Here is a 17,235-nt window from a genome sequence, read left to right as displayed (position 1 = left end):
CGTCTGGCTCAGCATAAAAGGGACCAATGCACTTCAGTATTCACCTCTTGTTCTCTACTTGAACCGTAGGCCACAGAAACAGATGACCTTTACATTTTCTGCCCTATAGATCACAAGCTCTGAAAATGGAACTTTACTTTCTCTACTTGAAAAGTGAGTCCGGCAACTTGAGACTACTCTTCTGACATTTTTATATTGTTTAAACTTATTTTTCTGTTGCAATAACATGCTAGTTTGTTTTGACAAGAGGTGTCTTGATAGCATTTTTAGATAATGAGTCACACTTTTCGAAGAGAATATTTACGTACTAGCTTAGCAACCTCTACGTCAATAGTTAATCCTTTAATTTGAAGTAACTATTCTGTAGTGTTGCCTTTTACCAAGTACATCTTCCCCCAAAAAGTAAAGCAATAAAAGATAATACATGTATTCATAGAAAGCTGGTAATGGTATTTGAGCTGCGCATCTAGTATATAGATTTTCAGAGCGGTGCTAAAGGGCTTCTGTTAAAACATTTATAAACTCTGTAAATTTTAATACAGGGCTGGAAAGTAACACATTAGTGCGCATCACTGCCTTGCAATGTTCGCAAGAAACATTGTTATGTCAAGCAGTCGACAGTGCAAAGTGTTCCTCTTTTTTTTTTCTTTCTTTACGTTGATCATAGCAAAGACTTCCCTGTCAACAGTTGTTTGTTTTTTTGCGTAAGTTTTCCAAATCTTAAAGTCTGATAAAGTTTCTTTAGTATTCTCGTGATTTTCTAATTTTAAACATGTCCACTTAAAATTATTATCAAACGAAACCAGCACGACTACGGTCGTGTTGGTAACGGACTCTCGCTCTAGCGGCGGGCAGAGGCAGTCGGCGCCGCAGATAACATCCGCCGAGTTATTGGAGCTGTCGTTTTCATGCAGTGGGCGCCCTCACATTGCGGCGTGAGGGGCAATGGGGCGGCAGACATCCTCGCACGTGAGGGAGCTTTGGCAGCCACTAACCTCGAAGCGCCAATTTAAGCACGTTTCTACAAGATACGGCAGAAATCCGAGCACTCATTTATGAGAAGTGGTTAAAGCCCTGGGAGGAATTCGACAGAGCCCGTGGTGTCTGGCAGCATATGCGTCACCCAGATCGCAACGATCCGTGGTGGCGGTTGAGGAGGTCAGAAGCAGCAATTATTGCACAGTGTAGGACGGAACATTGTCCTGTTGGGGTATACTTTGCCCGGTTCCGTCCGAACTCCCGATGCAGTCACTGTGGAGAGAACGTCAAAACGAGTGTTCTCAGCTCCCAGAGTACTACGGGAGGAATAGTCCTTCCTGCTCTGTTTTTTTCAATAGGAATTCATCTCAGGTCACGTTTATAGAATGCCACAAGTTCGACTTCCACAAGATGTATGGTGATCTAACAGAAAGCAGGAGAGCCGCTGGTCGTCCACTTTTACGGTATACTGATGTATGTAAACGAGACATGAAACTCTTCAAAATCGACACCAGCAGCTGGGAAAAGGTGGCACTGGATAGATCCGCATGGAGAGCGAGCATAAAAGACGGGTCCCGGTTTGCAAACGCCATACACAACAGTAGTAGAAAGAACGGTGAAAGTGCAATGGCGCCTGGTGATTACAGATGCCCATCCTGTGACCGCAGCTGTGCATCAAGGATAGACATCTTTAGTCACACAAGAATTTGCAAAGGGAAAAGATAGTCTCTCGATGCGTAAAATGACCCTAGTTAATCCAGCATTTCTCAATCTGGCGCGTGACGTCCTGACAAAAGCTGTTGGTGGGATGCTGGGTAATGCGAAGCCGTTAAAAAATGTATTTTCATTGTAGTTAACATTTAGTTTAAGGAAAACTAACATAATAAAATGGCATCATTACTAAATGTTTAAAAAAATATATATTATTCTTAGTAGCCTATAGGAGTGTTACAAGTAACATTTTGAGAAACAGCGACGCCTGAAGTACATAGGACGTTGTTTTGATCTATACAAATTTGTTCGGTGTATTAATTATTTCGTTTTTCTTTGATTTGTTTTTCTTTAAATTGTATAAGCTGCTGTACTAGCCTTCAAATACCTAGGTAGGCCTAGTACGGCGGCAGTACGGCCACGTGTACGGTACTGCATTCTTCCCCGTCATAAAGACTTAATGAATTTGTGTACACTTGGTGGTGCGCCCCCAATATGAAAAGGACAGTTTTACCTATGGAACTTTTTTTTTTGCACAAATTTTTAAAATTTTATAAGTTTTTATTTGATTTAATTCAGAACGACACAAAGATAGACTAGAGGCACATTTCTTTATTCCACAATAAACCATAACAAATTCTTACAAGTGCTCCTTCTTTCCTAGTGCCATAAATGGGTTTCCTGAATCAGCCAGGAAAATTAACGACTTAGTAGAGTTAAAGTCATTGATTAACATGCATGACTAGATGAAATGAAATGCGTAGAACGTAATTATCTTCTTTTTTGAAGTAATGTTTGTAAACGTATAAAAGACAAGAAATGCATTGCGCGGTATGTAGACTAACCAGACTGAACGCATCATTGGTTTCATTTTTAAAAAATATTTAGAGCTCTATTGATCTGGATTCGAGATTTGCTTTCTAAACAATTAAAGAAAAATCTATCCCCAACAAATTTTCACATTGTGAAAATCCCTACATTACACCTAGATCTATATCTATATAGGGTTTCACTGTTGCAAATAAAACATTATATAACCTTATTTTTAGATTTAAAATACAAGAATTCCCAACGAATTAGCATAATGATATAAAGCAACTTCTCTTCCACCAATCGGCACTCGCACAGCCCTCGGTGTATGAACTCTATGACGTCACATAGACATTTTGAGAAAGAAAATTAGTAGACCAGACATATTCTGTGCTAGCGGTGCCTTTACATAGCAAGTAACATACCAAGAGACTAAATTGGATTACTACTCAATCTAACCAGAATGAAGCGTCTAAGCTTTATCTGCGCTTCTTTCTCATTGCTGCAGGTTTGTTCTCCAATATACATCTAGATCTATTTATAATATTAATAAAATAGATCTCTATTCTAGATTCAGGGTACTAACTAACTAGAACAGTGACAGCAGTGTCACATCACAGTCTTATATTCAATTCGTACCAAAATACTAGACAAGTGCTCCTTATTCGCTAGTCACAAGGCTCGTGTCATTAGAATGGAATGAATGGGTTGCCTGAATCAGCCTGGAAAGCCAACGCGGCAACGCCTTAGTTTTTATTTTAAGGAGTCTTAGGCTTAGGACGTAGTCTAATTTAGTAATTATTATTATAATTATTTTTTTTTTAATGTAACTACTGTAAGTGTACATGTAATAATCATAATAATGTAATATTAATAGTCTAATATTATTTATATAATATAGAATACATATATATCTAGATTTCTAGATCAAAGTAGATTTAGTAGATCGACTAGCTTGTCTCTAGGACTCTAACTCTAGGCTCCATTAGACTAGCGTGACTAGAGTCAATCTAAAATCTATTCTAGAAGTAGAATACATCATAATAATCATATCTAGATCTAGATTCTAGATATATTAAATTATATTATATATAATATCTAATTATCTAGAATCTAGAGTAGACAGACTATTCTAGATTAATCTAGATTCTAGATCTAATTCTAGATTCTAAATTGAAGGTTCTAGATTTATCATAATTAATTATAAATCATATATAGATCTATAATATGTATATTATATATATATATATATATAGAAGATGTCTAGTCTCTATGTCTACCTAGGGTCCTAACCTATAACTATATCACTACTTCACCAGATCTATATTATAAAATTATTGTCCTATTGGCCTATACATAGTTTGATAGTATTTTATAATATTTATTTATATATAGAAGATGTCTAGTCTCTATGTCTACCTAGGGTCCTAACCTATAACTATATCACAACTTCACCAGATCTATATTATAAAATTATTGTCCTATTGGCCTATACATAGTTTGATAGTATTTTATAATATTTATTAAATCACTATGATTAGACACAAGTAAATGTCTACCTCTACTCTATTTTTTTATCTCCATAACTTTATAAATCTAAGTCTAGATTACTCTAGATCTAAAAAGTCTTTTTTATCTAAAACTTTCTTAGTATAATATTTATATATAAATAGATCTAATCAAACACTCACACTGTCAAGGCTATGTTGAATACATGTGTGATAAATTGATAATCAGTGGTGACAGTGTGATTCATGAATCAGAATCATGTATATTAATTAGATAATCTCGAGACTAGCTGATGCCTGTGCTACACAACATTTGAAATAGTTAAAATGCTCTGAAACCCATCAATAAAACATCCCACATTACAATGCTCCCCAAGCCTCAAACACAATTTTCTAGTCCTCAAATTCTATATATATATATATATATATATATATATATATGTTTATATACATGTCCTTTTTTGTCTCTTTCATCCCTTTCATCCTACATATGAATGGCCTGCACACCCCCCCCCCCCCCCCCCCCTTTCCCAAAAGAATAAGCACAAACACTTCTTAGGCCCATCAGTTGCAGCCTTTCAACTTCCTGCACTATAGGTCTAATGCCCTCCAAATATCCCACACTATTTTGAAATGAAATGCAACTTTCCAGAGAACAGTTTGAAAGAAGAAATGTCACTATTTACAACTTAGTTCACACTTTATATCTTTATCTCTTCTAATGAAAAGGTTATCCTTGAATTTTAAGAGTGCATAACTATACCCGATACCCATGCCACTTTACTGTTGAAATAGTTGGTGATATGTCTATATATATCGCCTTGAACACTTGGAAGTCTATAAAACGGCCTGCATTACAACGCTAAACCACAGCTAACACAATTTTCTAGTCTTTACATTATATAATATGTATTATATATATATATATTATTTTTCTTTTGTCAGTCATGGAATGATCTAGAGAGGCACCTTACTTAAAATAATGCTTCTTCACAAACCCGTTATTATATACACCCTCAAAAAAAAACAACACATGCACGCTCACTTACATTTTTAATTTTAAGACCTTTTATAGTGACTGTGATCATTTTTTGGATTTTAAATTCTTGCTTTAGAAAAGAGGCATACTTGTAGAGTTAGATCTGCCTGTTTTAAAATTGTTTTCTATACATTTATCATTAACCACATCTTTTAAATGTCAAAATGTAATTTTCTCCACACACACACACTTTCATGCAGATGTAAAAATCATTTGAGATTCACACTTATTCCTCACATTTACTCTGACAATTATCTCCACCTAGAGTGTCCTAGAGGGAGAAGTACATTAAAGTTCCAGACCTGTGAAGAAATATATATATATATACACACATAATGAATGTGAAATAAAATGAAAGAAATTAGGCATAAAAAAGTGTTATATATGAATAAGTGCTTTTAAAACCTGAAGGAATTATAAATTGTTTTGTACTTTAGACATTGAAATGTTGCATTTAGATTCAATACATAGTTGGTAGGAGTTGTGAATAAAATATGTTTTGTTAAATTTAACCATTGTGGGTTTGGTCTTGAAAATGGAAAGTTGTCCAAGGCTTAAGTAAAAAAAGAAAGAATCTACGTTAATTTTTGGTATTTTTATCGTCCATGGCAAGTGGGAGAAATAGTGATCCTTATTATGAGTGAATGAATGAATGAGTGGTCAGGACCAAGAGTTTTATATTGTAGATCAATAACTTGCAAAGTTATTTCAATAGTAAAAGTGGAATAAGTCAGTAGTGTTTTCAAAGTGATTACCACTTTTAAATCTTGTATGCTTTCAAATTAGGCGACAGTTGACTTGTCAAGATTTTAACAGTTTTAGTTTTGCTTCCAACATGGTGAAATTTGGTGGTCTCTATTTCAAGTATGATAGTATATATCTGTGGAGAGCATTGAAGCCATATTTAACTGGATAGAAATAGACACTACTATTTTACATGCCCTTGAACTTGAGTTGAGATTTTAAAATTATTTTTTGGGTTCAACATTTTCAGTTGTATTTTAAAAAATTTGCTAGATCTTTATTGTAAGAGTATGCTTAATATTAATTTATATTGTTTTTAGCCTCTTAAAATGTCTTATGTCCCAAATATTTTTTTTTTGTGATGACTAATAGGCTGCATCAATCAATACAGAAAGGAATGTCCTTTCACTAGTTCGTGTAACTTGTTTAATCTATATATATTAATATAAAATCTATTTAAGGATTATCTTCTGACTAATAGATGCAGTGACAGAGCTGTGATGTTTTCTAGGCCTACCAAATGTATTTAAAAAAATCTACTTATATTGATAAAAATTATTCTAAACCTAAAGTTGACTGAATTTTTTTACACTTGGTTTTAAAAATGTGTCTAGGAGTGGCTGCCATTTTGTTTAACTTTTGAAAATGTTCCTACTGAAAACTGTTAAGTCAAACACACCTACACACCACCTACTTCTTCACACTGCTAGACTTAAACACATTTTAAAAAGAAATAATCTCTCTCTTTAACTTATGATGCTTTTGCTATTGGGTATAAATACTATACATGTAATTAAAGTTATTATAGAATATTTAATAGTTATTCAAAATATTACTATTGGCCTTTTTTATTAGATTGGAACAGTGTTATTATCAGAATGTTTTTTTTCTTCTCCTCCTCACTGATCTTTATTTCTACTGTCACAGAAAGTAGACCAAATGTCAACTTTTTACAAGGTCATACTATAATGGGGAACTGCAGTGTTTACTTTTCAAATTTTATAATTTTCCCAATTGTAGAGCTCATAAGAAGAAGTTGACGTTCTATAAATTTCAAGATTTGATAAAATTGAATTACTTGGTACTTTCTTTTAGTTAAACATTTTAAAATCTACTTAGTAAATAAATTTGCAGATGATTAAAATAAATACCACAAACAATAAATTCCTATACATCTTTGATTTACTCGCAAAATATTATTAAAAACAAAGTGTTGTCTTTATAATTGGATACTTTTAAAATATTATTATAGTTTTAAGTCATTAGGGGCTCTTGGTTTTTTGAAACTTTTACAAACCTTCCTTGGCAGGCATCATCTGACAATTTTACAGTTACTAAAATTATAAAATTAAGAAGTGGTACTTTACAGCTGTCAGATGTCTCTAGGCTTATTCATATGTTAAGCTTTTGTTAAATCTGATGAAACTCTAACAATGTATTGTTTTTTCCTGGTTGATTCAGACACTTTGTAATATAAAAGATACATGATTTGTATTGATAAACTATAATGGGAAACATCTAGCTTGTGTTCAACATGCATATTTTACTGTAGAAAAATTTCTTTAATATTACTGCATGTACATTTATTTTAAAGTTTATATAATTATAAATAAAAATATTATAATAATAAAACAATCTAGCATGTTTGGTAGCAGTGTATACATTTCTGTCAAAATACTTGCATTGAAATTTGTTGTCTATATAAGTTTATTTGTAAACACAGTGTTGAGTACAATTAGTTAGATATTATTAACTTTAATTATGTACTGATGTAAATTGAATTGTAACTTGACAAAGGGAGAGATTGTATTCACCAAGGAAAACAAATGATAATTTGGGGGGGGGGGGGGAGATTTTGTGTTCACTTAGGAAAATATTTTTGCCTTTTTATATTAGAATTCTGCCTTTGTACTTAAGTATTTCCAATTTCTATACAAACATATAAAATGTTTATTAGATTGTATTAATTTAGAAAATATGTCTTTTACAAATGTATATATATATATATCATACACTTGATCCTTTGATAAGTAAATTGTCAAGTATAAAAGACTTGTTAAAAAAATAATCTTTTGAAATGATATTTTCACTTTATTTATGGGGAGTTCGGTCAATGATTGTCACAATGTGAGAAAAGTTTTGACATTATATTATTTAATCAATAGCTTGAGTGAGAAAATCTATGCCAACTAGTTATCTACAGTGATATAATAAAGCCATAAAATAAAAAATAAATAAGTGAGTTTTATTAGCTGTGTAGTTTAATGTTTTTTCTTTGATTAAGACAAACAGATCAATTTTCATTGAAGCTCTTTATATATTCATTCTTTGAAATCCTCTCATCTTACTAGTTAGCTTTGTTTTTTTTTTTCTTTATTACTAATTTAATAATAATTAATAGACAATAACCTGAATTGAAATAAAAATATACACTTTCTTTAGGTTTTGTTAGCAGCAAGTCTTGAAGACAAATATGAACCCATGGTTGCATTCATCTGTGAGAGGCCAGCCATGCATCGTGGAGTCAATGGCTGGATCCCTGATAAATCAACAGACTGTTTGGATAGAATGGAGGATATCTTGACCTATTGCAAATCTGTAAGTTTATATTTCAAAATTTACCCTTAAAAAAAAGATTATTAAATCCTTTTATCCAATAAGAAAAATCAACACGAACTTCATTAATGTTTTTTCAGATGTATCCTGATCATAACATTACAAATGTTGTTGAGGCATCCTACCTTGTGACTATCTCTGACTGGCCAATGGGCAAATCTGACCGCCAACATTCACACAGGGTACGCCCATTCAGGTGTTTAGGTGAGTTTTCTTTGTATTCACTCACCTCTGAGAGAATCTCATGTAAAGTCCATTTTCCTTGTGCACATTATTAATTAGCGAATGTTTAGATGAAAGAAAAGACAAATGTTCAATACTACTTCTAGCTGAATTAAGTTTTTAAAATGTTGAAAAATAAATTTTCTTTTTAAATTCTAGTTGGAGGATTTCAATCAGATGCTCTATTGGTACCTCAACATTGTGAGTTTGATCATCGTCATGACCAGTCACAATGTGAAGGATTCTCACACTGGAATTCAGTAGCAGATGAAGCTTGTGCTAAGAAAGGCATGCACCTGGAGAGTTTTGGCATGCTTTTAAACTGTCAACTAGGAAAGTTCAGTGGAGTGGAATATGTCTGCTGTCCAGTCAAAAGTGAGTATTTAATTATATTTGTTATTCTTTGCTAATGTTACCCTTTTTTTAACTTTTTAATTTTAAATCTAAACAGAGCTTTCATTTTCCACCTGGTGTCATGAACAAAGTTTCTTCTTCTTTTTCATTTCATTTGTAAATGCAAACAACAAAACAATTCGCTTATAAATATATATTCACTACAGTACAGAACTTTATTATAATTAGATATACTAGTTTTAATTTTTTTTAATTAAATTTTTTTTGTAATATATTTGCAAATTATAAAGTTATAACTAGGCAAATGAAACTTGAGGGAATCAACATATCACTAAGAGTCAACATTAAGAAATTGTCTATTGAAAGGGAGTCCTAGAGGATTAAGTGAACATTAAGAAATTGTCTATTGAAAGGGAGTCCTAGAGGATTAAGTGAACATTTGATATAACAAGTATTACTTAAACATAAGTTTAAAGAAAACTTTAAACTTGACTTTATCCTTGACAAACACATAGCTTGCTACAGTACATCTATCTCCTCTGTGTAAACTAAAACATTACAAACAAGTTTTGTGTTAGCATATAGATACAAAGTATACAAAAAAAAGGAATAGCTATTATTTACATCAGCTTGTAAAGTTAGCAGCTTCAAACAAAATTTTATCAATGAAATTAAATTTTATCCACCTGAACATAAAGCAAGAAATTTAGTGACAAAAAACAAAAAGGAAGAGAAACTTGTATGAAATGTGTGTTATGATGTTATAAAATACACACTGATGCATCAGCTCATTCCCATTCACTCCTTTACAACACCAGCTGTTAAAATTTAGAGCTTAAAAAAAGGTGTAGGCTCTTATGCTTTTTTTTTTTTTTTGTAATGCTTTCTTGAGCCTGACCTAGTTTCTTGATTTCTTTTTCTTCCTTTGATTCTTAAATCCTTTTCTTTTTATATTTAACTCCATGACACATTCAAATACACTTCTATTTCAAGATCTTTATTCTGGGCTCATGATTGCAGGATGTCTCCTAGTTTTCTTTAACTCCAAGGTTAACTTCAGTTTATTTATTTATTTAGTTAATTGCTATTTATTTCTATTTAAACAAAAGTAAACCTACTAAGTTTATTGACCCTCTAGAAACAATACTAGAGTAGCTGGTTACTGAGTTCAGTGTCATGGGCTCTGTTGAAGACATTGTTTTCTAATTCTAGATTGAAGTTGTCATTGTGTCCACTTAAATGAAATTACAGTTTGGAAAAAAATGTCATTGTGCTGGTCACTTAGCTCCCTAGTAAACCATAGGTCATAAATATACTAGAACCTTTCCCTTGAGATCATTTAATATAAGTTTGTTTTTAATGGAAAAACACCTAGAAAAAAATAACATCCGTTTATCATGTCACTATAAAAAGAAATATTAATTTCTACAATACCAATTAAAACTTCACTGTTTTTCATACAAGTGTTTAGTTAGACTTTCTTTGCTGAAGCATAATGTTGTTAGGAGTTGATTTTTTCCCCTTCTGGTTAGCCCTGAGCCAAACAATGAGATGTTTAGAAGAATATTGATCCTGCCATGTCTGACCTCTCATGTGCTGGGAGGAAGCTCTCTCTGCCAGCCTCCTTAATGTAGTCCTCATTTAGCACAGTCACATTTTTATGCATGGCTCCAATATTTATGATTCAACACGCGCGGGTTGCTCGTATTTGAAAAAGAAGCTTCTATAAGTGTTTCAACAGTAAAATTATGTTATATGTTTAAGTATGCTACATACTGTCTGCCATTGTTTAAGTACATTATATACAACCTTCATTTACTTGTTATCCCCCCCCCTTTTAATTTTTCAACACACACACTCTTTCGCCATAATGTTTTCAAAAGTTTGCCCCACTCCATTCTTGTTAAATGTAAGGAGAAAGTCTTACTGTTACAGACTCGTTTACTTTGTTGTGTTCAAGTTGTGGCCTACATTCACGTCACCTCTTTCCATACAGGCACATCTTGTAGTTGTAACCCCCCACACACACCCACACACACACACCCACACTTCCATGTATCGTGTGTATAGATTTATTTGCTGTAACGCTTCCAGCTCCTTTCTGTCTGCACTTAAAGGTCAGAAATAATGTTCTCCTCCGTATTATTTCCTGCCAACATAGCTGATTTTGTCGGGGGCAATTATTCTGCACATAGCTTTCTTTCTGCCTATACATTTGTTCTTGTGTACACTTAATGATAGGGTTAATTCCTCAACACCCGATGGTATTTGTGGACACACGCCCAAGGGATGTTACTAGCTAGTTTCCTTATTTTTAAAAAATTTATTATTATTATAATTATTATTTTTACAAATTTAGATTATTATTGGATTGTCGCATTGTCTATCTCGAAGCAAATAAAATATTAATGCTAATAGACAAGGAAGGAAAACGCTACATGAACGGCTGAGTGTTTAAGAGGGTGGTCTACTGGGCACCTTAAAAGGTTTAAATTTTGGCGCTATTTGTGATTTCACTGCATATAACCGGGCCCTGTTTAGGATGGTTAGATGATGGAAATACTAAAAAGAGCTGGCGTCAGCAACGTTAGAAATATTACAAGGGGCTTCTTGACCTGTAACTGCAAGTAAACCACGGATAACTTTACAATGGACTTGTATGTTTCAAAATATTTTTTTTAAAGGCTTTTAAACTAAAAGAATTAAAATCCATCTTAATACGTTGACTCTTTATTATATTTTTAAAAGCTTTATCGGTTGATTATTTAGTAATGATCTTGTTCATAGTGAAGTTTTCAAGAGCTTTATCTAAAACTATACCACAGCTTGAAAGTTCTTGTTTATTCCCCTTGCTATTGGGGACCACGATATGGTCTTTTCCTATTGTGTAAATACAAGCTGGAGATACACATTTATGCACAGTTACAATCTTGGCTATCGATCTTAACGCTTGCCATTGGCAGACCGTCTCCCTCCCCCTCTCCCAACAGCATCAGATATTCCGTTCTCACATTCACCAGCCCATGTCTGCAACGCAAGAATGATGGGCACATTAGTAGACTGAAATGTTTCCATTCAAGATAAGACCTTGTCTCTGTGTATTATTTGGCCGTTTAAACAGTTACATTGAGTCCTCATTGAGATCTCTTACCACTTTGGTTGTTGGTGATTCCGTTAGTATTTGATGGCCTGACGGTAGCATACTGGATACCTATTTGTTAACTTAATTCTGTTGACTCACTGAGATAGGAACTAGAGGGTGCCAAAAGTTTACTTTGGGGATACTGGAAAGTAAAAGCAAGTAAACAATTCAAATAAATAAAATACAATAGCTTCAACGTGTTCAGTGTAACATTGTAAAATTCCACGTGATTGGATCTGAAAGGAGAAATGGGAATTATTTGTTAATAAAATCTTAGAGAATGTTCACCCTCTCCACAAGTATTTGTGGTTTATAAAGTTATGTCTTTCTTTTTTTTAAGAATAGTAATGCACTTCAAGTTATCAATAGTTTCGTATCAAAATTTTCGTTTAGACTAAAAGGGTGCTAATCTTATATTGGAATTTAGAGCACACACAGGGGCCTGCCTATAACTTTGTCTAATCAGGGAGAGAACAAAGTGAGTTCTCCTAAATAATCGGACAATTACCCCGTGATTTGATATGCCAGCAGTAATCCCGTAAGGCGCTTTATAGATCTACATTTATACAGATTTGAGACCCATCTAGAGAAAAAAAAATAATTAAAAAATTGCTCAAGGGGTGTAACTGTTGGTCTTGTCACACACTCAACATTTGCCTGCCAATGTGTATAATGATGGTCTGACATTTGGTTTGGTCAGGACTGAGGCATGGTTCAGTTTGGGTTACTTCAGCACACTTTACATTCTATTGGGGACTACCCTAACGACTGGTTGTTTTTTTTTGGTCGCACCCACATCTCTTTTTATAGGCTAGGACTGAGACTTGAATGCTCTCTCTGTCTCACTCTCACTCCATCCCCTGTCTTTCCCCCCTCTCTCTGTCTCACTCTCACTCCATCCCTTGTCTCCCCCTTTATGTCTCACTCTCACTCCATCCCTTGTCTTTCCCCCTTTCTGTCTCACTCTCACTCCATCCCCTGTCTTTCCACCCTCTCTGTCTCACTCTCACTCCATCCCCTGTCTTTCCACCCTCTCTGTCTCAATCTCACTCCATCCCTTGTCTTTCCCCCTCTCTGTCTCACTCTCACTCCATCCCCTGTCTTTCCCCCTCTCTGTCTCACTCTCACTCCATCCCCTGTCTTTCCCCCTTTCTGTCTCACTCTCACTCCATCCACTGTCTTTCCACCCTCTCTGTCTCACTCTCACTCCATCCCTTGTCTTTCCCCCTCTCTGTCTCACTCTCACTCCATCCCCTGTCTTTCCACCCTCTCTGTCTCACTCTCACTCCATCCCTTGTCTCCCCCTTTATGTCTCACTCTCACTCCATCCCTTGTCTTTCCCCCTTTCTGTCTCACTCTCACTACATCCCCTGTCTTTCCCCCTCTCTGTCTCACTCTCACTCCATCCCCTGTCTTTCCCCCCTCTCTGTCTCACTCTCACTCCATCCCCTGTCTTTCCCCCCTCTCTGTCTCACTCTCACTCCATCCCCTGTCTTTCCACCCTCTCTGTCTCACTCTCACTCCATCCCCTGTCTTTCCCCCCTCTCTGTCTCACTCTCACTCCATCCCCTGTCTTTCCCCCTCTCTGTCTCACTCTCACTCCATCCCCTGTCTTTCCACCCTCTCTGTCTCACTCTCACTCCATCCCCTGTCTTTCCCCCCTCTCTGTCTCACTCTCACTCCATCCCCTGTCTTTCCCCCCTCTCTGTCTCACTCTCACTCCATCCCCTGTCTTTCCCCCTCTCTGTCTCACTCTCACTCCATCCCCTGTCTTTCCCCCCTCTCTGTCTCACTCTCACTCCATCCCCTGTCTTTCCCCCCTCTCTGTCTCACTCTCACTCCATCCCCTGTCTTTCCCCCTCTCTGTCTCAATCTCACTCCATCCCTTGTCTTTCCCCCTCTCTGTCTCACTCTCACTCCATCCCCTGTCTTTCCCCCTTTCTGTCTCACTCTCACTCCATCCCCTGTCTTTCCACCCTCTCTGTCTCACTCTCACTCCATCCCTTGTCTTTTCCCCTCTCTGTCTCACTCTCACTCCATCCCCTGTCTTTCCCCCTTTCTGTCTCACTCTCACTCCATCCCCTGTCTTTCCACCCTCTCTGTCTCACTCTCACTCCATCCCTTGTCTTTCCCCCTCTCTGTCTCACTCTCACTCCATCCCCTGTCTTTCCACCCTCTCTGTCTCACTCTCACTCCATCCCTTGTCTCCCCCTTTATGTCTCACTCTCACTCCATCCCTTGTCTTTCCCCCTTTCTGTCTCACTCTCACTCCATCCCTTGTCTTTCCCCCTTTCTGTCTCACTCTCACTCCATCCCTTGTCTTTCCCCCTTTCTGTCTCACTCTCACTCCATCCCTTGTCTTTCCCCCTCTCTGTCTCACTCTCACTCCATCCCCTGTCTTTCCCCCCTCTCTGTCTCACTCTCACTCCATCCCCTGTCTTTCCCCCCTCTCTGTCTCACTCTCACTCCATCCCCTGTCTTTCCCCCTATCTCTGTCTCACTCTCACTCCATCCCCTGTCTTTCCACCCTCTCTGTCTCACTCTCACTCCATCCCTTGTCTTCACCCCCCCCCCGTCTGTCTCACTCTCACTCCATCCCCTGTCTTTCCCCCCTATCTCTGTCTCACTCTCACTCCATCCCCTGTCTTTCCCCCCTCTCTGTCTCACTCTCACTCCATCCCCTGTCTTTCCCCCCTATCTCTGTCTCACTCTCACTCCATCTCCTGTCTTTCCCCCCTCTCCGTCTCTTAGAAGTTGTTAATGAACGTGAACTTTAGTCCAGAAAGTAGCAAGGTTGTGCAGACATGATTAACTGTGAAGTGAAACCTGAGAAGTAGATCTTGTGACTGTTTTGGGCCTTGCCTATTAGATGTACTTGAAACTCTGAGAGAGAAACGAAATCCAAGTACAGCTGTGTGGGAGTTTGTTTTGCCAAGATTTTGTCACATTTGTTTCATTCACTTTCTATGAGTTTTAGATTTTTGTAAAGAAGAAAAACAACGACAACGTTCTAGTTCCATATTTGGTGATCTGCCCACCATTTTGTTTTGTTCTCAAAACCTTTGGTTTTTGTTTCATGTTCAGAGGTTTGAGTGAAAGGCAAAGACTTGTACAATAAGAATCACTTTCTACAAATCATTTGTGTAAGTCGATATGTTGGAGTATAAAAAGAAAGATGTCTAGAAATGACTCTGATTTATTCCCCTATTCTATTGTTTAATTAGATAGCCAGTGAAATCATTGGTTTGAGCTCGAGTCTCTCAACACTTATTGAATGCTGGACTCTCTGTTATGTTCAGTCTTACCCCATTTAGAATATTAAAAAAATGTATTGGAAAAAGAAAATGTTTGTGCATCGTAGACAATTACTTGTTTCAGTGCTTTAAGGACAATGACATTTGATTCTTTGGCTAATCAGCTCAGGGGGCAAACTGCACTCCTAATACACCAGAAAGCACAGAACCATTTAGTTTCATTATGATACACGAGCTAATAGTTGGCAACAGGTTTCGGTACTTGCTTTACTGTGCTGTCTGGGCCAAACTGGCTGCTAATGACCTAAGAACAATGGTGACAGTTTGAGGGAGGGATAGTTTTCATTGGCGAATATGTGCTTTCAAATAACGAGGTGGTACAAGCGATTCAGTAACAACCCTGCTTAATAAAACTCATGTACTAGAAGAAATTCGCTGTATGGTTATTGTTTGAACTTTTGTCCTGAACATTTTAGCATGAACTATTTTACTTTTTTTTTTCAAATTATTTCCTAGTTAACTCATTGTTTCTAAGATTTCATAGCTTATGACGTTAAAGTGTGTCTAGCAAATCCTTTGATCGTCTGTCTACGTTGAAAGCGAATCATGTCTTTTCATTTGAACATTTAACCAGAAACTGGCTAGTGGGAATTCATTTTTCATACACGCGTGGTATTGGCGTATGAAATGAGTGCTTCATTCTGATCTAAATATAGATTTGGTCGATTGTAAATAGATTCTATTCAGTGGCCGGTGACTGTTTCATTGTTAAGAAGGACCAGGAAAGTTTATTGGGGAAATACTCTGAGCAGAAAATTTGTTTAAGGTTTTGGTTGCCAAATGAAGAAATCAATAGAACTTAGCGGGAATGCCATTTGTTTGTTTGTAAATGCTGTGTGAGTAATACTAGTTATGAGTAGCATGTCTTTACAGTAAACCAGTTGTTTTTTGTTTTTTAATCATTGTACACGCACTTCCTACCCTACCTTATAGACAACAAAGCGAAACAGTGCATTATTACAGCCGTTCTCAATATCGAAACTGTTGCTATGGACTCAGGTCTCACTCTAGGATTGAAAGAGAGACTGACTTATTATGGGTCTCAGTGAGAACAGAATCTACTTCAAGCTTCCGGAAGGAAACGAAACTTGAGTTATGTTGACATGCTCACTCAAGCCGCTGATACATAAAAATATGAACAGCCACCAGACACGATCTTCCTCTGACAGTCTGTGGGCTCGCAGTTTTAAATGAGTCAATATTGACAAGACGGAAGACATTTTTCATCAGTCTGGAGATGTCATCTCTGATAATTGTGGATCGATAGTTTCAGAGCGCCCATTTCACCATTTCCCAGCTGCTGGAAGCCACAAGTTAGCAAGTCTCAACTTTCGAAGGGTTGGAAACTGTGTTGGCCACAAGCCCTTGTCACGCGACAGGTGTGTTCAGACCACTCAGCTGGGCTCTTTGTTAAAAGGTTTCGTTGGTCAATTTAAGAATGACCCGTGAACACCTGCCTTGTCCTTTGGCCTCAAATCGTTTAGGACCCACCCACCCCCACCCCCTTTTTTTTAACTTCAAGTCTCGCTTATAGATATTTTATTTTTTGTTGACGACAATGTGTACATTGTACTAATATACTTTAAGTCTTATACTGTAGATACGTATGTTATCTTTTCCAAACCAACATCTCTACTTTAATTTAAACAAAATCAAAGCTCTCGATGTTATTTTTTTTTATTGCAAGTCTTAAGCATGTTTTATCTTCTGTAGTCTTGAAGAACGGTATTGTTTAGAACTTTCATCTCTAGTAAAAGCAATTGATCCATGATGCTGCACTTAGTTTTTATTTTGGTC

At 36.2% G+C, this 17,235-nt stretch overlaps 1 protein-coding gene across 2 annotated transcripts in view; it reads left to right on the top strand.

Annotated features, from left to right (window-relative positions):
* Positions 1-2,822: 2,822 nt before the first annotated feature.
* Positions 2,823-17,235, top strand: part of LOC106067182 (amyloid-beta precursor-like protein) — a 52,791-nt gene continuing 38,378 nt past the window's right edge. For both annotated transcript variants that reach the window (XM_013226329.2, XM_056011557.1), the window contains exons 1-4: positions 2,823-3,007; positions 8,233-8,388; positions 8,487-8,610; positions 8,788-9,003. In XM_013226329.2, the coding sequence (XP_013081783.2) occupies positions 2,963-3,007; positions 8,233-8,388; positions 8,487-8,610; positions 8,788-9,003 (541 nt within the window). In that variant the 5' untranslated portion in view covers positions 2,823-2,962. The remainder of the gene's footprint in view (positions 3,008-8,232; positions 8,389-8,486; positions 8,611-8,787; positions 9,004-17,235) is intronic.

The sequence above is a fragment of the Biomphalaria glabrata genome, chromosome 14, assembly GCF_947242115.1.
Source record: "Biomphalaria glabrata chromosome 14, xgBioGlab47.1, whole genome shotgun sequence".
NCBI lineage: Eukaryota > Metazoa > Mollusca > Gastropoda > Planorbidae > Biomphalaria > Biomphalaria glabrata.
This window is presented reverse-complemented; position numbering and strand designations above follow the sequence as displayed.